This window comes from Takifugu flavidus, chromosome 6, assembly GCF_003711565.1.
Source record: "Takifugu flavidus isolate HTHZ2018 chromosome 6, ASM371156v2, whole genome shotgun sequence".
In the NCBI taxonomy this organism is placed as follows: Eukaryota; Metazoa; Chordata; class Actinopteri; order Tetraodontiformes; family Tetraodontidae; genus Takifugu; species Takifugu flavidus.
In genome coordinates, this window is record NC_079525.1 from 5,667,119 (window position 1) to 5,690,773 (window position 23,655).

Below are 23,655 nucleotides of genomic sequence, written 5' to 3' on the forward strand. Positions count from 1 at the left end.
CAGTCTACTTCCACAGCACTCTAGTTTACCGACAGCTGTCAAAATAATTATTAACTCCTAATTCTGGAAATCCTGTTCGCTACTTCCGCTAAGTGTCACACTTTCAAATGTCCGACGGGGATCAGTGTTTGGCTTTTCTTTCTGCTTTCTTGCTTTTATTTCCGTTTTCTTTAAACTTGTAATATTGTAATATTTTTTGTTATTACTATTAACACACTCTTTAGCAGTGTGTAGAAATGATTTTTTGTTGATTTGTTCTTCAGGTTGTTTTAGGTGCGTTTGTTCGTTTACAGAATACTGTCTCACTTCTACTGTTTATGTTTTTGCCTCCTCGCCATACCTTCATATTTAAACAGAGACTGGGTTATCAAGCGTAATGACGGAGAAGCCAACACAATTAAAAATGTGTCTTACTCAAGGGCCAATTAGGATTTTAGCCAAAAAACAGACCATAATATAAATATTACATTTCTCATATAAAAAATTGAAGTTTAAAAGCTCTTAAGAACGTCTGACAGATACAAAAAAAAAATCAAATCGAACAATGACATAAAAATCTTCGGTTCACAAAAGTATAATTTATTAACTAGTACTGTCTCTGTTCCGACGGTAGGGGGCGTTCCCTGCGCTCTCGCGCATCTCTGCCTCTCTCTCTTTCGCACACGCACCCGCACCCGCACGCACTCACAGAGCTGCCGCAAAGCCCCGTCCTCCAGGGCTTTTTAAACACCGTGTTTGCTTCACGCTTCACCAATATCAGCTAATTAAAGAGCCGCGGTCAAAGCGTGGGGACAGCGCGGTGCAGAAATTCCGGCGAGAGACTACGGCGGAAGGAGCAGCGGTGAAAAAGCGCGATTTAAAGAGCAGATCCCGGGCTGAGGGTCAGCGAGTTTAACCCTTATTCCGCCGCAGCTGCATCGTCTCCCCTCGCAGGAGGGGGTCACCGTCGCACGGCGCCTCGGTGAAATGTGACCGCGGCTGGGCTGTGTTCGATGCGGTTGGGACTGCAGCCGACTCGGTGCTTGCAGCTCGCTCGGTGCGGCGGTCGCGTTGATGCAGCGGCTGCGACGTTCGCATTCACCGCCGGATCAGCCGAGACAATAGGCGAAATCCACACCGGCCTGGGCCGTCGGGACCGCATAAACCCAGAGTTTGCATCCGCTTTGGCTTCGCTCGGTGAGTTTCAATCATTTCTCCAGCACCGAATCTTTTTGTGCCCGCAGACATTAAGTGAATTCTTTCCTTTTCCACCCCCGTTGCCTTGACTACACGGAGACTGCGGTAGTTTTAACGAACAAAGCTGGTTAATGCCAACTAATCCGCATCTCGCTAACAATTTATGTCCCCCAGCATGCAATATAAACGATTCTCCTTGGCTGCAGTGTTCTGGAATAGTGTCGATTTAACTGCCATATCCGAGTCGTGCCTGTCTGGGATTAGATAAAACGGCCATTTCATTGCTCTCATAACATTTTTTAAATCACGAAAACCAGCGTTTGGTGTTATGGGCGTAAATGGGATGGCAAGCACTGCCCAGTATGCCGTATATATGTATAGATACCGCATGACCTTACATGCAGTCCAGTTAAAACGAATGCGTTGAAAAATGCTGTTTTTCAAGTTTCAAGGAAAAACGGAAAATAGTCGAAGTAAGTGAATTAAAGCCTTTGATGGCTCCAACAATCATAAAGAGACAGTGCACACGACAAATGGATTGAACACATGCATGTCTGCACTGCCAATGAAGATTTTATAGAAGGAAGAAAAAGTACAAAAGAGTTGAAGGACACTTATTTTTAGCCATTATTGTGAAAATCAATATTATTATACTGAAAGAGGCAAAGCTACATATTCTGGTTTATATTTTCCTGTGCCAACTTCCTGTTATATCCATGTTAGTCACCAGTAATAACCAGACAACCTAATGTTCCTGCATCTCTCCACAGTCTCCGCGTGAGAATTTTGGACCCGAGAGCGGCGTGACCGCTGACAGCTAGGTGGGCGAAGATGGCTGCCGTGGTGAATTACTCCCCGCCGTGGTGGGTCAACCTGCTTCACCGGCTGCCCCATTTCAACATGGAATTCCAGATTGTGAGCAGCGACTTCAGGCCGGAGGACTCGGAGTACCAGAAGGTAAAACAGGCAGCGGTGGGGGGAATAATTACCTCCCACTCGGAATGTGTCATCTTGTGCATCGTTCGGCATCACCTTATCACACCTCCCGCCGCCTGCCCACACTGTTGTTTTCCCAGCAGAGTGGCCAAATGGTGGCGAAAGCTGTCCCGAAACCACAAAGTTGTCGCGTGTCTCCCTGCACTGATGGTCTCTGAGGCCTAAAACATCCTTCAGTCACAATGCCGATCCCCGTCCTGCTCACATATTGCAGAAATAAATGTGGTTCAGTGATGGGGGAAAGACCAGAACAGCTTTAGGAACCGTAGATGAACGAAGAATCGCTGTTGAGAAGTGTGCACCCAAGAGACCAACTCGTCTGCACAGTTGCGACGTTGGCGTACGCGTGGATGAGTCAAAGCTTTAAGCCGTCAAATATTCAACGTTGGCCGTCAATATTTCTGCATAGAACTTTTTCAGCTGCCACTTATCGGGTCTGACGAGTCCCAGACCTTCTGGATGTCTTCAGAATCAGGATCTGGCTTCTGATGGAATCATAGCAACTCCATATCCCAGATTTTCAGGGATAAATTGGAAGAATTGTGAGTTGAATTTCTTATTGTGTGCACTTGGTGCTCTGTATTACAGTTTCTGTAAATGAGCCTGGACCTTCTCCTTGCCACTGCTCCTTCTCCAGGAGCTGGATTTGGAGCAGACCATTACAGGAACAGAAGGTCGGAGCCGTCGGGGCTCTGATTCATGACACGCGTTAATGGAACAATTACTTCAGATTCATCCTCTTCTCTGATGCAGTGTATGTAGTTGATGCGTGGCTTCAGGGATCTCTGCTTTAGTGTGAAACTCCCCTCCCAAAAAAGGGAGGTTTTGCTGCATTTCATTTGAATCCTCTAACAAGGTGACTTTGGGGTCTCTGCACCAGAAAACACAAGCAGCTGCCAGCGAGCGCCCAGCCAAGAACCATCGTTCTGAATCCCAGATTTATTTCGCTGCAGCGTGTTCGCCCCTCAGTGTCAGTCGCTGACTTAGGAGGATTGGAGGGCAAGAGCTGAGCGTGGGAAGACACCCGCGGCCGCGGAGAAGGGAGGGAGACGCCACTGTGGAGAGGAGGAGGAGGAGGAGGGAGACAGATAAAGAGGGACTGATGGGAGGCAAGAGAGAGGAGCCACGGGAGGTGGTTTTAAATTGCCAAACAGCTACTTCCTGCAACTATTCAGTGTTTGACTGAGGCTCTTTGTGTGTTTGTGTGTGACTGCTGGAATTTTAAAGACCTCTTTTACATCCCGGCAGACCTGCGTGTCCATATAATATCATATGTTTGTCTGCACATGGACGGTGTGTACGGGAGTTGAGCTGTATTTATATATGTCACATGCACTTTCTGTGTCAGTGCATTTTTAGCACTTAGATTTATTTGTCGATGTGAGGTCACAGATCTTCCTCAGGGTTTGTGTGTGTGCGCGCGCGAATGTGTGTGTGTAAGAGAAAGAGAGAGCGATAGATAAAGGGTAAAGGGGGTCCCATTCAGGGTGAAATCATTAATTCTGGCTAGACGGGGGAGTGAGGGGGAGACATATGGGGTGAGAAGAGGGTGCGAAGGAGGTTGAATTGGATGGGGGGACTTGTTGGGGAGGAGGTGGGTGAAGGAAGGGGCGGTCTGTCCCCTGCTGAAAGAATGCTTTCTTTCTTTCTTTCACTGAAGCTTCTCTTTAGATCATTCAGTGTGTGTGTCCCAAAGGCTTTCATGCATCCACTCATCCAGCTGAGAAACCCCCACCCCCACTCCCCCAACCCATCCGTCAGTGCAACGAGTCCAGCGACTTACACACTTCCCTATGGTGTTTGTTTTTCAGATGTGATTCGGATCAGGTATTCAGTCAGTAGGCTTTAGAGTTGCTCAAAACTCACTCACTCACTCACTCACTCACTCACTCACTCACTCACTCACTCACTCACTCACTCACTCACTCACTCTCACTCACTCACTCACTCACTCACTCACTCACTCACTCACTTAACTCTTTAGCATTCATGCCGTTGCTTTGCTGATGTGACAGAGGATGCTGACTCTGCAGAGTTTTTTTTGCTCTTTTGCTGAAAAAGAGCCTTTTTCCCCCCTAACATTTTGCGAGACTTTGGTCTAGCTTGTGTGTGTGTGTGTGTGTGCGCAGTTTGGTCTCCTTCCTCTCCAGTAAACTTGCATTGTCAGCGGCCAGCCACAGCTTCACAGCTGCAGAATATTAGAGGAAACATGTGACCTGCAGGAACATGTGTGTGTTTCCAGCTGCAGAAAAGAAGGCTTTAATTACTTCTTTCAGCCGCGTGCTGCAGTAGAGGTTTCATCTGTTGACGTGCTTAACCAAGAAACAACAGCGGTCGGCGTTCGGCTGGTGGTGTGTCAGTCGCTCTTCAGGCCAATAGTCCAGGTGAACAAGAAGAGAATGAACTCCGGGTCAGTCAGCTCCTGCCATTGAGAGGGAGAGTCCAAGGACAACTCATTGTAGTAGGAAATGATTGATCCTGGCAGTGCAAACACACACATGCACACACACACACACACAGACACACACATGGGCACACATGTACACACACCTAAATGGACAGATTGAAAGTAGATCACTGTGCCTGGGCATTTAACACACAGCCCCTCCTCCAGACTGTAAGCTGATCCAGCAGCAGAGATGCGTGCGCACACACACACACACACACACACACACACACACAGACTCGACCAGGCTCACCGTGTTTATTAGTGGCTAATTGATCCACGCTTAATCTGCTGATGGTTTGTCAGCCCAACCGATAATCCTGTGGCCATCATACACGCGGTGAAGGGGAGGGTGAAGAGGTTGGAGGCCCTCAATCTGATTTGAAGTTTAACTGTAAGCCATATGGCAGACATTGGCAAACATCAACAGTCTCGGCCCGGCCATTGTTGAAGGATATGCGCATTCGTGCAAGCAACTCATCCGCTTTCACCTGCATTCGTAGTCTTCTCAACTGTAACCTGTTTGTGCTGATCAACAGCTGTTGAGTTTAAGATTAATGACCAAAAAATGTAAAAAAGTAATGTTAATTCAACTGTTCATTTCGTCAGTTCTGGTACCATCTATTGGCATTTTACACAAATTTATGCTGAAATGAGTAATAAATTAAGACTTTGAGTCACTGACGCTAATGTGTCACGACTGTATCTGTGTCATCCTGTCATTGTGTCCTGATTTATGATGGATGGATGGATGGGTGTCATTACAACACTCTTTATTCTGTACAGCTTAATGCATTTTACTCTTTATTATTTAAGCCTGTGCATAAATTGAAAGTGCCTAAGATGTGCGCTTACTATAGCTCTTTACCAGTAAGCCTGCAGATAATAACACGCTAATACCAGAGGCCATAAATCTATAGGATTGATCTAAATCTTTGTTAACCTGTTGGACAGAAAGACGACATATCACATCGTTCTGACTGCTTAAAAGGGTTTAATGATAAAGTAATACTGTGAGATGCATAAAGAGTGAACAGTTGTTGATATGCTACCCTCATTGCTTATTGATGGGTCTTGAGTTAATGTGCAAGTCGAGTTGGGGAACAAGATCAACATAATCATCACGCGTCTGCTTGAAGATTGTGGACCTTTAATGTTTGCTTCTAAAAAGAACTGACATTTTCCCGTCATTCCTCTGACATGACAGGATGGATCAGATTGTCGTTACCGTGACAATTTTAAGGTAAAAGAAGCAGTCAAATGACAAAGCTGCGCAACGAATCAGGTCACCAGCTGAGCAGCACCAACTGAATTTTTACGCAACCTTATGATGGTTCATCCATAAATATATTAAAGGAAAGGAAATCGATAGTTTTACTTTGCATCTGAGCATACAGCCCTCGTAGTCGAAGTTCAAAAACCGCCGCAGGCTGAGGAAATAGCTGGCTGCCAGTTGGGGAAAATTGAGGTCAGTGCAGAAACCAGCAGTTCAGAAGCCGGAGAAGGCAGGAAGAATCTGAGGGGGGAGGTTTTGTTATCATCTCTGATGTCAGCCGCTCGCTGTTACAGAGCAGAACATGTGTTTGTAAGTCTTTTAGCAGGCGCTGTAGATGCCTGCGCTCCAGAAACGTGCCTTTGTCTCTGTAAAGTCCTGCAGTGTGATGGCTTTTCCAGTCGACCCTCGAGGGACAAAAATAGCATTGCTGCGTGTGTGTGTGTGATTTCTCTAACAGCCCCCATCTCTGTGTTTATTCATTTTAGTTTTCTCCCTTTTTCTCTCTCTCATTGCCACAGCTGCACCCCCACCTTCCCCCCAGCCCTCCTTCTGTCTGCCCCCCCACCCCTTCCTTCTTGTACACTTCAAAGCTGTTAAAGGGCGTCTGAGCTGTCTGGTGGGTGCGCAGCATAGAGCTCCCCATCAGCAGCATCTCCTTTGTGCGTGTGTTTGCGAGAGAGCGAAATGCTGTACAAATGTGTCGTTCATGTGATCCATCAAACAGTCAGACAAACGCTGTTTGCTGGTATCAGGTAACGGTTGTGTCTGCGTGCATCCATCTGTCTGCAGAGGAAAAGGCAGCTCATGTGGTGTGTGTAGGTAAAGGGTTTCTGCTCCTTGACTTCCTGTATATTGAGCCCACTTCCTTAATTGCCCTCTACCCCGTGATGATCACAGCTCTTTAACATGGTGTATCTACATCCTGACACTGTTTAAATGGTGTTGTGCCTTTTGTTTCTGGACAGTCCATTTTGCTGCTGAGCGCCGTGGCGCTGCTGTGTCTGGCCCTGGACCTCCTCTTCCTCCTGTTCTACTCCTTCTGGCTTTGCTGCCGGCGACGCAAAGGCGATGACTCCACGCACTCCCATTCACACTCGCAGCAGCCCAGCGCCGACTGCTGCTGCACCGCCTGGTGCGTCATCATCGCCACGCTCGTCTGCAGGTGAGAGCGTCTCCTCAGATAAAGCAGACGACGCTTTGATTCAACCAGTCGGTGACAGGGTCGCTCCTGTTTCTGTCACCATAGCAACTGTACCCAGATCTGTTGAGTTGTCCTGAAATGTCCCAGCTCTGCTGTTGTGGAAACCAGCCAGTTTGCTACTCTCAGCTTGTGTTTTTCTGCCGCTGAGAGCTCAGATCTTTCGGTCATGTGACCCCCCCCCCCCTTCCTCCCGGCAGCAGACACAGAGACACACTAACTTCTTCCCCTCTCCTGACATTTCTCACCCCTCTTCCTTTTCTCTTCATCTCCACTCTGTTATTTATTACGTCTCCATGTTCATCTTCTTCCCGGCCTAGAAATGTTGCCATGGAGACAGAAGCAGATTTGATGCGGAGATGAGGAATGAATAATACAGTCAAGGGGAGCTACATCTGTGTTTGAGTGGGACTCAGTGCTGAAGAGGGTTTTTGGCTCGAATTAATATTTTATGATTGGCTATAATATTTCATTTTGAATGTTTGCTATGCCCCCTCTCTCTCTGGGGCAGTCATGTGATCAAAACCAAACCATGACATCATATGTTATTTCTGGCTCATGTGGACTCCCTCCTTTTGTCCAGTGCAGGTGCAGCATGTTTGCTGTCAGTCAGAGAACTTATCCAACTTTTCACGGCACATCCTGAAGTGGTGATGTCTCTCGACCAGTGAGAGAGCTGGACAGGCTGGGTGGGTGAAGCACGGGAGAGGAGAGAGGAAAGGTTGAGATGGAGGAGAGGATGAGCAACCAGGACAGGGAGGAGAGGATTCACAGCTCAAATGTAGATTAAATGGAGGCTGCCAACACATAAGAGGAAGAAAGGATGGATGTAGAAATATTCATTGCTTTGATTTTCTGTTACTAATGTTGTGTTGTAAACACTTCCTGTTTTATGTCCAACACACTCCTAAAGTGCATGTGTGTGGTAGGATACTCAAGATCTAATGGACTAGAATTAATCGCCATAACGACGGCTATAAAAACCACTCATCATGCCTGGTGCTACTGTTCAGACATCATCAGAACAAAGGGTGCACTCGCAGACACACGCGCACGCGCATACTGTACAGTACACAAAGGGAAAGAAGGAGGCAGCAAGAGCTTTACAGTACAGGGGGTAAAGCAGCGGCTGTGTGGGGGAAAGAGTTTTAGATGTGGTGCAGTGTAAAGGGAGATATTTTTAGAGTCGTGTGGTTGCTGAGTGTTTGGTTAACACAAGCGTGAGTGTTTTGAAGAAAGAAAGGGCGTCGGGACAAAGAAGCTTCGATATTGTTGCATGTGCTGTGTGTGAAAGTGGATGCAGCGCTGCAGAAGGATCACATTATGTTCAGTCTGCTGACCTAATTATTGTGTAGTCCCCCCCCTTTCCCTCTCTCTCTCACACACATACACACACACGCACACACACGCTGTGGTTGCCTCAAGTCTGACAACGATGCCAAAGCGGGGCCGAGCTCACTGATGCCTACTGTTGGTTAAAAGCGGAACTGCACACAATAACTGCCTTTGCTGCAGTTTTGGCACGTGTGAGACAGAGAGAGAGAGATAGAGAGAGAGTGAAAGAGGGGGATGATTGAGCTCATTCATCCATATTGATTAAATGAATGCCATCTGATGGCTGAATTAATCATTGTGTTAACACATGGCACTTCCTGTTTCCTGCCTCCCAGCGCTGGCATTGCTGTAGGGTTCTATGGAAACGGGGAGTCAAGCGATGGGGCCAGTCGTGTGGTGTACTCCCTCCGTCATGCCAACCACACCATATCCGGTGTTGAGAAACTGGTGATTTTCTTGCAGATTTTGCTGTCACATTCCAATGAAATGTGTGTAATTGCGGTATTTAACCCCTCCAGGTGTCAGACAGCTCCTTAGCCTTAAACCAGACTGTAGAGGAGAACCTGGTCCAGTTGGAGACGGCCTTCAAAGAGCAGACGGATTACGTGTCCATCGTCCAAAAGCTGCAGGGACAACTGGACGAGCTGGTGAGACTCATAGCGGACGTGCCCTTCTGGTCCAACACTGCTGTTTCCCTGGAGGACCTGGCTCAGAAGATGGAGACATTTGATTTCTACAGGTTGGGGATGTTTGGAGTCGTGATGCACAAGTCTTAGAGGGTGACTCGGGACTGAGTGGGGGACAAATGTGGTCCTTTTACAGGTGGTTGGGGTACCTCGGCCTACTGCTGTTTGATGTCCTCATCTGCCTCCTTGTTCTGTTTGGCCTGATCCGTAACTCCAGAAGCACTCTGATTGGGTACGGCGCTCCGCTCCATCCAGACCAATCACGTCGATTCCGGACGTCATTTCTGCTTCTAAGATTAAAACTGGGTTTTCTGCTTGTTCTCTAGCGTCTGTCTGCTTGGGGTTCTTACTCTCATCATCAGCTGGGGTTCTCTCGGCCTGGAACTTGCGGTTGCTGGTGTAAGTGTCGCCATGGCAATACTGCTGAGGCCCTTTTCCTCCGCAGTGATGTAATCCCTTCACAGCTCGAGCTGGTGCGTTCAGTGTGGGTGCTGCTGTAGCCTGACGTGTGCTCTGTCATCCTACAGTCGGCCAGCGACTTCTGCGCTTCCCCGGATACCTACGTCACCAGGGTAACAAAGGAAAATGCTGTCATCAACCAAGGTATGCAGACAGGAAAACAGGCAGGCGGTGATGTGGCAGAATCTAGATTCCACATACATTCATGAAAACCTGAAACATCTTAAAAAGATCCACGTTTCAACACTGACAGTTGATTCCCACCCTGACACCACGCTTCTATTTTAAGAACCGAGTGTGTGTTTGCGCGGCTGACTCTATCTCCAAAGGGACTGCGGTAGAATGACACTCTGCTTTATAAAAGCTCTTCTAGCGCCGTGTCTGCTGATTTTAACGCATCAGCAGTCCAGCGTAAAGCCACGGTTTGCTCCTTTGCTGCCTGTCTGAGATATAAAAAAATAAAATGAATAAAAAAGTGCAATCTTTGTGTTTTTATAACCCATTTACCAGGAGTTGCTGCCCTTCTCTTTATCCTTCTCTCCCTCATACACTGAATATCCTTTAATGACATTTCCAGATATCCTGCAGTATTATCTGAGGTGCAGCTCCGGCCAACTCAACCCATTCCAGCAGGTAACCAGAAGCCTTTAAAAAGTGTCCTTTTGATTTAAAAAGAACCCTCCTTCACACTGGTGTCTTGTTTATGTGTCACTGCGTGTTATTTTAGAGGCTGTCAGGGAGTCACAAAGCGTTGGTGGAGATGCAGGATGATGTGGCAGAGCTACTGAGATCAGCAACACGTGACCACGCCAACACCAAGGTTCGTGCGCCGCTGCGGTGCGTAGGTCCTCCTTTATATTTCCATGGATCAGTGGCTTTCCATTAGCAGGCCCGCGTGTCTCAGCTGTGGTTAAAGAAAGCCGTGCACGTGTGTTTTTCATCTGCCGTCTGCATGTGCGACTGTGCAGGCGTGCCTCCGTTTGCTAGCATGTAGCTGCAGCCTCTCTGCTTCCTGTGTGCAGGCCAACCTTGAGCAAATCCAGTCAGTGCTGAACTCCACCGAGGTGGGGCTCCACCAGCTGACCGCGCTAGTGGACTGCCGCAGCCTGCACATGGTGAGTCGCGGCACGCGGCGTCCGAACTTTCCTCCCTCTCGGGTCGGCTCAACCCGCTGTTCTCATGGCCTCACAGGACTACGTTCAGGCGCTGACCGGGCTGTGCTATGACGGGGTGGAGGGCCTCATTTACCTGGTCCTCTTCTCCTTTGTCACCGCCCTGATGTTCTCCTCCATTGTCTGCAGCGTGCCGCATACCTGGCCCGGCAAGAGGTGACACACAAACACGCACACGCCAGCGCACGCACCATCAAACGCGCGAGACTCAACGATCCAACTAACCGATAACATAATAACAAAGCCTTCTAACATCATTTGATTTAAATCAAGTCTGTGTCCTGTTAAGAGTAGAAAGGCCCCTTGAATATGCATGTGGTTGTTTACGTGTGTCCATCGCGCCCCCCCCTGCCTGTATTCGCACCCTTCTACTTTCATCTGCGAATTTCTGTTTCTTTTCTTGTCAGAGATGGCCAGTCTGGCTTCTCCTTCCATAACTCTTTGTTTGTTCCACTGCAGAGCCTCACAGTTGGGTTTGATTGTGTTTCCTCCCTCTGTTCTGTCCCTTCCTCTCCTCTCCCTGTCCTGATTTGGAAATGCTTTGGGCTTCAGTGAATTATGGTGGATATCGACAAAATCAAATCACTGGTCAAACATGTGATCCCCTTAGAGAAACCATTAGAACAACCAAGCGGTTGTTGGGGTTCGGTGATTAAATTGAGCAAAGCTTGTGTAACCTGAATCAGCAGAAGTGGGAGAATCCGGCCCAGCACGTATCAAATATTCCTCTGTAACGTGTGGAGAGAGCAGACGTGCTCTGAGTGTGACTGTGTTAAATCTGTGGTCCGTCTGATGGCTCGTGCAGTTCCGAGTGATCGATATCGGAGATGTTTTCTATATTTATAAGTGTAAAAGGTTGAGAGTGAAACACTCCCATCTAGTAGCGGATGAGCCAGTCAGCCTTTGTGCCTTTCCACGATGATCAACCTGTGCACTGATCAACTCCTCCTGTAAGATCTGCTCTCAATAACAGGGTCTGCATTTGTACTCATACATTTTTCTGTTGCCAGAGGTAGAACTTCCAAATCAGCACGCTCGTTATTTAATGCCTCATTCTCTTCTGTTGCCGGACTTTTTTTTTTTTAAATTTGTATTTTTGACCTTTTTGTCTGAGAGACAGTTTGCCCAAACTGGCCATATTATCTTCTGTTCCACCCTCTTGATGTTTTGCTTTAAGTTTCATGGAGCACTCAGTGATGCATGAAGCACTTTAAAGGAAGAAAACATTTGAAAAATGCAAATTGACGGTGAATATCGTGACTCGTTATTGGAAGGATGCATGAAGAAAACGGCTGCATGTCTGACTTTATTTTCATATGATGCAGTGAGAAAGCAGCTTGTTGGGTCTACAGTGTTGCTCAAGGATGTTGTGTGGTAATATCACAGCCTTGTGCAACACTTGTAACCTGATTTTTCAGATGTCTTCCTGCTCTTTTCCCTCCTTTTCTGCTGCTTTGAGCCTGAAAAACATGATCTTACTGCGTGTGTTTGTATCAGGACACGAATCATTGTACCAGAACATCTGCCCCTCTCCTGACCGCCTCTTCAACCACATGTTTACACTCTCTTGTCTCTCTCGGATCTCATTTCTCCCCCTCTGCCTTCCCACCTCCTGTTCATCACGCCCTCTCGTGCCCCGCCCTTTCCTTGACCGACTGAAGGACGGATGAGGAAGATGGAGAGGATGAGTCGGGCGCCTCGCGGGGAGGCATACACGATAACCTGTACCGCGTTCACATGCCCAGTCTCTACAGCTGTGGCTCCAGCTACGGTAGCGAAGCTAGCCTGCCTGCGACAGCCCACACTGTCAGCAATGCCCCCGTCACTGAATACATGTGAGTTAGCACCACCGCTAGCTAAAGGCTAGCAGGATCTATACACTGCCTGCCTTAGGTAGATGATGCTTGCCCCCCTCATGACCCAGACTAGCGCAGCACTAGTGAGCGCTCATTAGGTTTTGTATGTACGACTCGCATGTCCTCTGTGACGCACTGTCAGCTACGTTAGAACCTTCACCAGCTTCCTTTTGCTGATAGAAGAGTGGCTGCCTGCTGTTCCCATCAGCCTGCCTGTATCAGTCCACAGAAAACATTTCTCTCTACAAAAACACATCAGATGTGCACTCACCATAGCAACCTGTAATAATAATGCCCTGCTTGCTACAGTTTGCCACAAGAATGCTTCTATCTGAATAAAAGAGCATTTAGCCTGCAACTGCTTGCTTACAGGAAATAAGAGCATTATTCTGAGAATCATGTGGCAGTTTTACCTATTTAGGCATTTAAATGCCCCTTTTCAGTGATTAAGATAAACTCAAAATGCAACATGCCTTTGTAGTCGTGTAGAATACTACTGGTGTATTTCCAACAATCAAATATATATTCCAGATGCTTGCATGTGAGGAAACTGAGCAGCTGCCACTGCATGATACAGTTGTATATTAAGGAGTTGGCAACAGCAAGACAGGAAGCCGTGATGGCCAGTGTGTAGATATTCGCCATTTGAATACCTTTGGACTGCATGTTTCAGTTAGAGTTCAGCCATTTATGATGTGACATTAGAGTAAACATTTTAGTGCCCTTACTGTATGAAAAACATCATTTTGAATACCTACTTAAATAATTCAGATGATAAAGAGCCAGTGAAGCGTAATGAAGGATGATGTAGCAGAGACTTTTAACCCCCTCTCTGTTGATTACACCTTTAGGCCACTTAGCCATAAACACAAGCAGACCACAGATCGGCTGCTGGGCTGCTGAGCACCAGCTGCGCGTTGATCGCATACAGTAACCTCTTATTCTATAATGCAGGAGCCAGAACGCAAACTTTCAGAACCCTCGGTGTGAGAACACCCCCCTGATTGGCAGGGAGTCCCCTCCACCCTCTGTAAGTGCACACTTTCTAGAACACACTCTCCCTCCGCTATCTTCCCGTACCCACAATGCAGCTGGAAATCGCGACGCTTTAAGAGGATGTTTGGGCGCCTTTTGTGCCGGATGCTAGTGTGGATATTGGAAGATAGCCTCCCATTCCTACACCACTGTCAGTGTACTGTGTTCTTAAACTAGAGCGTGATGATGCACCGTCTTTGTAAAGGTCATTTTGGCAGCCTGGGATCACAGAACGGCGTGGTTCCACCCACAGTTGCACTCTATTTCTGATGTATTTGTCATGTCAAAAGTGTGGCTGGTTGACGAGAGGATGTCTGGATTAAAACAGAAACAAAGGTGCTGCTGGGTCTGTAGCCGTTGTTCCACACGGTGTCACAGTTCTGGGGCTAAATGCTGCGCAGCAAAGTCAATCTGGCTTTTTTTTTTTTTTTTTTTTACTGAAACACCAAACAGACGAGCCCAAATCTTCCTGCCCCCCCACCCCTCTGTCCCCACACTGTGTCTGTGTGCATTCTCTCTGTTAAGGTGTGTCCGTCCTCTGTTTCTGTGCCCCCTCACCCACCATTAAACCATCACAGGAGCACGCGTCTCCCCGCCCCCCCCATGACCGCTGCTGTCGGACCGCAGCCGTACCATCGCGGGGGGGCCCCGACCCGGCCCGCTCTCTCCCCGCCGGACCACCCGGCTGAAATTTCCAACTCATAGGCCGCTGGCAAGAGACCACTAACTCATAGCAGGCTAACAAACTACATCAGAACTAGAGCACTAACTACGGCCCACATCCGCTAATTTACAATAACACCATCCCGACTTGATCATGTGATATAGTCTGTAATCAATCCCCTGGCTGTCCAAATGACTGCTCATACTCTGTGTATCTGTGTGTTCAAACATCTATCTATCTATCTATCTATCTATCTATCTATCTATCTATCTATCTATCTATCTATCTATCTATCTATCTATCTATCTATCTATCTATCTATCTATCTATCTATCTATCTATCTATCTATCTATCTATCTATCTATCTATGATGCTTATTTATACTTGTCATCTTCATCTTGTCATCTTTTCTCCCCCTCCTTACTTTTCTTTTCCAACATTAACCCGTCCTGTGTTTCCTTCTTTTTGCCCCGCCCACTCCCCACTCGCCGCAGTACACCTCCAGTATGAGAGCAAAGTACCTGGCCACCAACCGACCAGACCAGAACCGACGCTCCGTCCCCAATGACCAACTGGACCCGGCCAGCCGGCCTCACCCCACCGCCCGACCACAGTCTTCAGTCCACTAGGGACTAGATCCAGCCCAACCCAGTTGCCCCGAGGCACCCAGCAAGGGCCTGACCCGAGCCGAGCGCCAACACCACACATGCCAGGACTCATCAACCAAGCACCTCAGCAAAGGATTGCACCACAAAGGTCCGAAAGCTCATGGTCTAAATCAGAACCCACAATGCACAGCGGTTAAAGCACTTCCTCCTTCCACAGTGCCCCGTACACTGCCCTCTAGTGGAGGCAGCTCTCACTACACCCACACACATCCACCCACCCACACAGACACACACACATCCATAGCCTGTACAGACGTGTAAATAGTAAACATGCGCTTTACTCAGATCTGATGACTGTTGCATCATTGCTGGTAACGTGGTGTGCTGCGTGTTTATCGTGGATATTCTCGCTGTATCTCGTATCCGCACAGACAAGCCGACGCATAACCAACCTGTGAACCGGAAAAGCCATGTTTAGGTGGACGCAGCGTCCTCTTTATCTTTAAATTAACGTCTAACCGAGACTTGAATCGTGAGCTTGAAAACCGCCTCTCTCCCTGTATGTTTACGCGCACATACATTACACGTGCCGGTGGCTTCGAAATCTCGTCTTGGATCTGGACATTTTTGGGAGGTGGAGCGAGGGACGAGTGATGGAAGACGGCTCAACCTGTGCCAAATAAACTGAATCATGAGGGATGCCTGACTCTGTCCTATTCTACTGCCTCCAGAGGTCTCAAAGGAGAGAAAAGGGGAAAGAAAGTGGAATGTTTTCCCTCAGACTGTAAATAATTAGGGAACATGGAAAGACACTTGAAAAACACATACGGAGGGAAAAATGTGACCACACATCTGCCAGGTGCTACAGCAGGCGGCTGTGACTAAAGAGAGATGGATGAGCTTTTTTTTTTTTAATTCAGGGACGTGATTGGAATATAAAAGCAGTAACAACTTCTCGTCTTCTTGTTATGTTACAAAGAAATGTTTCAGATCGAGGAACGTCAGCGTTTTTTGTGTTTTATCTTAAGCTGCAAATTTCAAAATTGATACTGTGACCAACGACTCTTTTTCTTTCCCGTGCTTTTATTGTGTTGACTTTGGCCGAACTTTGGCAGTCTTTTTTTTTCTACCCACAAGCACAAGTTGTCTTGGAGGCGAGATGGAGAAGCAAAACTGCCTGGAATACTGCCAGTGTTTATTCCTCCCGCCCTCAAACTCTGTACAGCCAGTAAAAACCGTGTTCGTGAACCCATGCGTGTGTGACACACTTGCAGATGGTCGATTGCTACTCTGTTACAGAGACTGACACAAGTCATCTCCATACACACACACACACACACACACACACACGCTCAAATTCATGCTGTACATAAATCCAGATAGCTCCTGTCTACATCCCCTACCTGTTCTGTTGTCAGTACCCACGCTCCCTGTGGCATCCTCACCATTTGCATCATGGGTGATGTAGTTTAGAAGCCTAACGTTAGAGCCGACCTTCCTGTACAGCATTTTAACGTGTGATTATTAACCGCCGACCACCTCTCGTGTTAGTGAGACAATCTTTAACGCGTGGTTTTACTAGGAAGCAAAATGTTCTGGTGATAATGATTTTCATGGCCATTGATGCAAAAACAGTATGACCTGTGCGACTAGGCACTGACGATTAATGGCCTTTCATAATGTTTGTAAATCCTTACAGCAGTCTTCATATCACAACTTGTTTTTTAAAAAAATTCTTCTGTCTTGTAAATATCAAAGTTAAAAACAATAGCTAGCTGTTTTGTAGGAGGAAAAAAGCAAGAGCAGCATTTTTCTTCTCTTATTAATGGTGAATGACTTCCTGTCTTGCAAGGATTTAATAAAAATATTCCAGTGTCGTCTGCACGCCTGACATTAAGGTGTATTTGAGTTCCTGTGCAGTGGAACGCACGTGTGTGTTTGTGTGTGTGTGTGTGTGTGTGTGTGTGTGTGTATTGCATTGGCAGGACTTCAATTACACCTCTGCCCAGAAGTGACGGGCTTGTTTTTCTAATGGCTGTTTTTGATTTTCTGATGGTTTAACTAAGATATTAATGGTGTACATGTCAACTGTGGTAAAGATATCATTCAACCTGGAATCAATGTTTTAAAAGAAATTAAAGCAACTTTAACGTACAGAGGCGTCTGTCTCCCTCTAGTGGTTTGTTCTTACAATGACACATTTACTGTCCGTCTCACCAATGTGCAAAAACCAGCAGCTTCAGCGTTTCCTCTTATAAATAGGTCTGGACCATGAACGCGCTGCCATTTTAAAGCAGGCAGGTAACAGCTGCGCTGAAGGTTGCACATGTGGACCAAAAAATATCAGTAAGAATGCGTTTTTTATGCCCTCAAAGGCCTGGGCATGAAAATGCTCTAGAATTTAGTGCAGCACTCTGAAGCACTTCTTCCCTGAGATAATTATTGTAGCATTAGTTTTTGAGATTCCTTTTTTCCATCAGCAGCAGCATTTTCAATAGATAACCAGGAACACAAGTGTGACGTGTGTGCGCTAAAAGTCAAGACTAATCTGGGATGCTTTATAGTTTTAACAACCCCCAACCTCCCCGAATCCTAAAAAAAATTAAAACCTGTGAAGTAGCAACAGAAATTGCAACATTTTTGAATGTTCCAACAGTTCTTTAACTCAATTTTAATTCAAATACGTTTGCAGTACCAAACGCAGCCATCAGATGTCAGAATCAGCTTAATATACTGAACCCGGACAACCGTTTCTTTTTTTTCCGCCGTCTCTCCAGTCCACAGAAGCACACACGAACAGCCCTCTGTTCCTTTATCTCTGACGTTCCATGTGTAAAGCTCCATCAGATAACATGCTTGCGTGTGATCAGAGGTCAAGAGTTCTCGTTCTGCTTTACACTCACTCACTCAGACACACTCATGCATTTAACACAGATCTTTTATTCAATCAATGTCTTCATTTAGTCCAGATACTGGAGAGGAAAAGGTGTGTTTCAATGCAAAGATGCTTCACACATTCATTAAGAAAAGGGGACAGATTTTTTTTATATATATGACTTATTGATGTTAAGCGCAGAAAGACAACGACCCAACATGAGTCAACGGCGTATCAAAGGGGACACATCGCTCATGTAACCCACCTTTTAAACTTACAGGTACTTCATTTTTGGAAGAACACAATCAATTATACATTAGTAATCTGCACAGATCGGACTTCAGAGCCCAAAAAAATGCGAGGTCAGTGCATCTGCACTGCCTCCGACGGCTCTTTGGGGTACCGAAATTAGCTCAACCCTCCTCATTGGTTTAGCCGAGCTAAACAGTGCAGTTTAACGTCAGCTTAAACCATCTCGTTAAACTCCCTTGCTGCTGCAACTGAGACAAAGTGCTGAGTATTGATGTGTTTTGAGTCTCCTCATGCTAACGACCTTCATGTATTCATCGTATGTACAAATTATATTGCTGAGGATGACAAAACTTCTGGTTTGGTACTGGAGATAAACGCTCAAAGGTTTGCAGTAGGCTGTACATTCACAGTTCCCAGTGGGTTTACATGCACTAGCAACATGTTCAATATTCTGCTTCTTCTCCAAAATTGACCCAAAGCGATGACAATCTGCTAGCCGCAGCTAACTCTGAAGTTTCTTGCTTGGTTGAGTTCGGCCTTGTGTTGCTACTTTCCGAGCAAATATTTGCCTTCATATAAAGCAGCTGAAACAAATTTACAGGTGTATTTACATGGTGGAGAGTTTGTCGCAGCAGGTTTGAGACCTAACCGGCCAAAGAGATAGAATAGCCTTTGTCCTTCATTTTGAATCCAGAAACTTGAGTCTTCATCTCAAGCCTTTGGCCCTGTGACATCTTGTACAGTTGACTTTCCGAAGAAGTCAAAAGGAGATCCAGCATTTCCACACACAATCAGAGACTCCTCAGCTGTGGGGCACCACAGGGGCCTCATCTCTTTGGTCCTGGATGAAATTATTGGTCCTCCCGAGAAGAGCGAAAAACTTGTATGAGGCAACGTTCCGTCAAGGTGGGCGTTAAAGCCGCCGGGGGCACCAGGGGGTGTCTGGGTACAGCAGACAATGGACCGACCTGAATCTGAGAGAGAGACGGAATGAATACGGAATAATAGTCACAATGCCTGGAAGCTGCCGACTGAGCATTTCAAAATAAGACACAATCGGTCAGAGACAATGAACAAAGACGGGAAACCTCCCACAGCATAAAAGAGAGAAGTGGTACAAAAGACAATAGCGTCATAGATACGTGAACAAATATGAAAATGAGGGGAAAATTTAAAAAAAAACAGACTTTAATACCAGGAAGACTTCAAATACAATCACTTTGCCTTTTATATTTGCTCGGCCACAGGAAACAGGACCAGAACGTAAACAATAGATGTATATTTCTGGGAACGTCTGGATGTTGGACTCATGGATGTTTTACCTCGTAGGATCTTCCTTCACTGAAAACGGCCCTTTCAGGTTGACCGTGTTCCTCCTGTTCTCCGCCGTTCCGTAGCTGAGCGTTACCTAAAGGAGTTCAGAGAGCGTCAGGAGATACTGGAGACACTGGTCCCGCTGTACCAGCGCTGTATACGGGTGTGTACCTGACTGTGGATGTCTGACACCAGTCCCAGGTTCTCCAAATGCGAGTGGAAGAGTGGCGAGCGGATGAGGCTGGCGCCGAGCAGCGCGTTGACGATGTAGCCGACGGTGCAATCGTCCGGGAGGCTGATCCGCTCGGCCGTCTCCATGAAAACGCCGCCACTGCAGCAGGGATACGACAGAGGGGGCATTTAGGGCGCCGCGGACACGGCGGGACTGTCCGCGTGCGGCGGAGGCGGCTCACCTGGCCCAGGGTTTCATCTTTAGAGCGAGGCCTCGACTCAGGCAGAATCCCGCTCCGCCCGTGGCGAACCAGAAACGCACCTGCGCCGGAACGCAAAACACACGCCAGGCCACGTCAACGCTCTGGGCGGAGCGGAAGTGTTCAGATATACCAGACAGGAGTAAACGGAGCTACCGTTCCAGGTGTTCCGGGGTTCTCCGGGGCTTCAATCGGCCGCTCCAGGCTGGGACGGCCGATGTAGACGTCCTGGGTGTGGCTGTGCTGGGACAGGAGGCTGAGGAGCGGCCCGACGTTCAGGTAGTTGTCATCGTCAACGTGACAGAACCACCTGCGAGGTTCACAACACCGAGTCAGCAAAAGGGCCTGAGTGTGTATGTGTGTGTGTCTGTGTGTGTGTTTTGCTCACTTCTTGCCAGAGTTGATGAAGGTTTCATACTCCAGCGCCATCTTGCAGGACAGAGCCTGGCGGTTATGAGCTGCTGAGCAGTTGGTGTTGATCAGGTGCTCTCCTGGTCATCAACACAAACAACAACAACCACAAATCAAACACAGAACCAACAGGAAAAAGATTTTCCTGTATCCAAAAAGAACGTTTCTCACTGCTTTTTGTGAGGTGGTTAGCCTGTTAGCAGTGTCTTAGCCTCTTAGCCACACCGCTAACAGGCCAGTTAAAGTTTTTAAAAGCTAAACAAGGCTGTGGAATTTTAAAAGTGACCCTGAGGTGACCCGACAACTCTCGGGCGTGCCTGTAATATGTGTCCCATTTACATCTGAAAGTGCTGGTGGCTGACAACAAGCTAACGCCGCGTCTCGAAGGGGGAAGACAACCAGCAGCAGCCGGGTTCAAGACGACTGGATCATATTTGCTGTTGTTTCTTGGTCATAAAGTGAGAATAATGACAGAAAGGAAGAGTTTTATTAGTGAGGCTGTTGATCCAACTGAAGTACAGCAACTTCCTGCACTCCATGGAAACATGGGGTTGCCCACTCAGCAGCCTGGACTGACTTCCTGTCTACACGTTCCAGATAACACCGCTGCTTCCTGGTTTGTGTGTGTGTGTGTGTGTGTGTGTGTGTGTGTGTGTGTGTGTGTGTGTGTGCAGCTCACCCATCCTTTTCCTCAGCTGCTCGTCCTCTCCATCGCTGAACACGTACGTCTGTGGGAAAAAAACACAAACAGTTCGTGTTATCTCAGCAGGGAAACAGACACACACAGAAGCTCTGGCCATCATTGTTCATGGGTGACTGTTACACACACACACACACACACATACACACACAAACGATGTTGGATGAAGGCCAGGACAAAGGTCAGCCTCTTGTCTATCAACAGCGGGGCAGCTGGATTCGGGTTTGTGTCCATGAGTGTTTGTGCGATGAGTGATTGTGTGTGTGTGTGTGTGTGTGTGTGTGTGTGCAGACCCCTCAACTTTCCACTGGAAGTAGACACGCTCCCTGGGTGCAGCCTGAGAGCAGCGTGTAAATATTGTCTCATGGCTCTGAAATTAAACCCACCACAACATGGAGTCATGTTGAATAGACCCAAGATCAGGTCCCCTCAGTGAGGCTTATTCTCCGACTGGGTGAATTAGCATTAGCACCATTCGTGTATGTGAGCTAATATTCAGTGACGTTGCCCATTTCCCCTCTTGACCCCATGTCTGCCACCCGCTGGTGAAGAGAGTTGTTGCCCCGATGAAGACGCCCGAGCTGCCATTTTAAACAATACTGAGAAACGTGTACGTCTCTGGAGTCCTCCTGCACGTCAACGGATCAATACTTCAAGGATCTTAGAGGCCGTCAGCTGATCTGAGGGAAAGTCGGAGGGAACATCCTGCTGAGCAGCGCAAACCTGAAATAACCTCTGGCCGCTGCGCAGCCCGGGGGTTGGAAAAAAGGGGCCGAACAAAAACCAGCCAGCCAGCTGTGAGGTTTTGTCAGCATTTTTTTTTTCTTTTTCCGCCTCTTAAGTCTCCAGAGAGCAGCTGGGCTGTTGGAGGAGTGTGTGTCGTTTACCAAAGTACACTTGAGCTGGGGGGGGGGGAGGGTAGAGGTCAAAGAGAAGGAAAAAGATCTGCCTGATGGATGAAGGTATCTCAGGACAACACACCTGAGGCAGGGGGGGGGGGTCTGTGTCGGAGCGCCGGCGTGTGTTTGCTCCTTTTTTTAGCTTCCCGTGAGAAATCTGGCGAGCTCCCAGGGCCTCGGTTCAACGGTGAGAACCTGTGTGTTTTCCATTACTCAGCAGTCTGGCGGCGCGGAGGCGTGTCTGGGAAACAGGTAAGGTTTCCCCCACCTGAGCGTGAGAGCGGCGGCCCGCTGACACGCATCAGCTGAGCTTTGTTTACGCGTCAACAGAGACGCGAAAAGAGACCTCCGGAGGATCGGAGCCGCTGTTGGACCTCCCACGGGCGGGTGTGGAGCGGATCAGGGAGCCTTTGAAGCCGGCGGCTGCAGTTCACCACGATCCAGACAGATCAGGCCCCGGAAAAAATGGATCTCATGCCGACGGGCGAGGAGCTTCTGACGTGTACATCAGGTCCATCAGGGCATATGTGTGACCCCCTTGTCCAGGGGTCTTCTGAGCCACCCTGGGCTGAGGCCCCGCCCCCCCTTTACCCCCTGCCAGTATTGTGTCAACACATCAGGGGCCTGGCGGCCCTCAGATCTCCCCCTCATACACTACAAAGGTCTCTGGTTTACGATGGCGGATCAAAGGGAGTCAGAGTTTTCTAAGGGGGGTTTATAACTCGCATGTGACTGCGACAGGGGGGGAGAGGAACCCTATAACCCTCCAGCGATGGGCAAAATGATGCCCATCTGACCTTCGGTGCGTGTTAAGGTGTGCGTGAACAATAAACATTCAAAATGTTTGAGTTAACAGCCATAAGCTGTATTTATTTTAGTCATAAATGGAACCTCTGCAGTGTTCTTTACCGTCCAATTACCAAATGCAACAACTAGTTTACAACAATGGAATAAATTCATTTAACAGTTTGAATCTGATGCATATGATTGGCAAAATGTGGAAGAACGTTAAGTGCACATGTTTTTCTTTAAAGTGATTACTGGTCTTATGGGCAGTGACTCAAAGAAAGTAGTTTGGAAGTTCTTTCTATTGGTTCGAGGCTCACCTGTTGCGCGCTCCTGGAGATCCATGTGTCCAGCAGCAGCTCCAGCCTCTCCCGGTGGTATCTCTGGGTGCTTTTCACCGCTATGAACACATCGGACGGGGACAGATGCTCCACCGGCTCCGGGGCTGAACTCCTCCGCGGCGGGACGCGCACGGCTCTCCTCTCCCGAGTCAGCTTCCTGAAATATGCCGAAAATGCTTTCCCGCTCGCTGCTGCGCCCGCGGGCGGCTCCCTCGGCTCTCCGCGGCTCGGGTGCCCAACATGAGCGACAAGTATCCCGGTCACAAGCAGGCAAGTGGCCACGGCAGTAGCAGCAGCGGCCGGGGGCTCGGGGCCCCACTGGCGGGGTTCCACACCATGACCGGGGGGGGCTGCTTTCACAGATTCATCCACGGACAGAGGAAATGAGTGTTTTCACCAGCGCAGCTGCCACATTGGTGTGCCCCGGCGGCTGACCTCCCAAAGTGGGGCTGCTGTTGCGCTCTTTCCAACAAATTAAGGAGTCCGTCTGTGGGCGGGGCCACAGCTGCTCCAACCAATGGGCGTTTGGAGCGCCCTTGGTGTGGGCGGGGACCTCTAACACGTAAGTGGTGCGATGAGCCACATGGCATCAAACAATAAAAAATTCCTAAAAGTCATTTATAGTTGTATATATTTGTATTACATATTATATATATTTGTTTACACATTATTTACACCTTTTCATCTAATTTCCAACATTTCCAAATGCGCACGGTCGTAAAGTCACAACAATTACCG

The 23,655-nt window shown here is 47.9% G+C and overlaps 2 protein-coding genes across 2 annotated transcripts; one reads left to right on the forward strand and one right to left on the reverse strand.

Moving 5' to 3' along the window:
* Positions 1–666: 666 nt before the first annotated feature.
* Positions 667–17,064, forward strand: ttyh3b (tweety family member 3b). Its single transcript, XM_057034813.1, has 15 exons — positions 667–1,176; positions 1,947–2,133; positions 6,860–7,056; positions 8,763–8,874; positions 8,946–9,166; positions 9,250–9,345; positions 9,440–9,512; positions 9,641–9,716; positions 10,150–10,205; positions 10,300–10,392; positions 10,595–10,687; positions 10,764–10,900; positions 12,406–12,579; positions 13,555–13,630; positions 14,795–17,064. The coding sequence occupies exons 2-15, from the start codon at positions 2,008–2,010 to the stop codon at positions 14,927–14,929; spliced, it is 1,665 nt and encodes a 554-aa protein (XP_056890793.1). The 5' UTR covers positions 667–1,176; positions 1,947–2,007; the 3' UTR covers positions 14,930–17,064.
* Positions 17,065–17,828: 764 nt separating this feature from the next.
* Positions 17,829–23,366, reverse strand: LOC130526900 (beta-1,3-N-acetylglucosaminyltransferase lunatic fringe-like). Its single transcript, XM_057034905.1, has 8 exons — positions 22,897–23,366; positions 20,871–20,919; positions 20,169–20,271; positions 19,937–20,090; positions 19,763–19,842; positions 19,521–19,680; positions 19,358–19,443; positions 17,829–19,009 (listed from the first exon to the last, which is right to left on the reverse strand). The coding sequence occupies exons 2-8, from the start codon at positions 20,872–20,874 to the stop codon at positions 18,949–18,951; spliced, it is 648 nt and encodes a 215-aa protein (XP_056890885.1). The 5' UTR covers positions 20,875–20,919; positions 22,897–23,366; the 3' UTR covers positions 17,829–18,948.
* Positions 23,367–23,655: the final 289 nt, after the last annotated feature.

Bases quoted from the DNA above. Each gene is read 5' to 3' on its own strand.
- LOC130526900 (XM_057034905.1), bottom strand. The intron at 19,843-19,936 runs GTAGCTCCGTTT...GTTCCGGCGCAG, and splicing joins ACCCCGGAACACCTGGAACG to GTGCGTTTCTGGTTCGCCAC. The intron at 19,681-19,762 runs GTGAGCCGCCTC...TCCCTGCTGCAG, and splicing joins AAGATGAAACCCTGGGCCAG to TGGCGGCGTTTTCATGGAGA.
- ttyh3b (XM_057034813.1), top strand. From the start codon at position 2,008: ATGGCTGCCGTGGTGAATTACTCCCCGCCGTGGTGGGTCAACCTGCTT. The intron at 2,134-6,859 runs GTAAAACAGGCA...GTTTCTGGACAG, and splicing joins AGGACTCGGAGTACCAGAAG to TCCATTTTGCTGCTGAGCGC. The intron at 12,580-13,554 runs GTGAGTTAGCAC...TCTATAATGCAG, and splicing joins GCCCCCGTCACTGAATACAT to GAGCCAGAACGCAAACTTTC.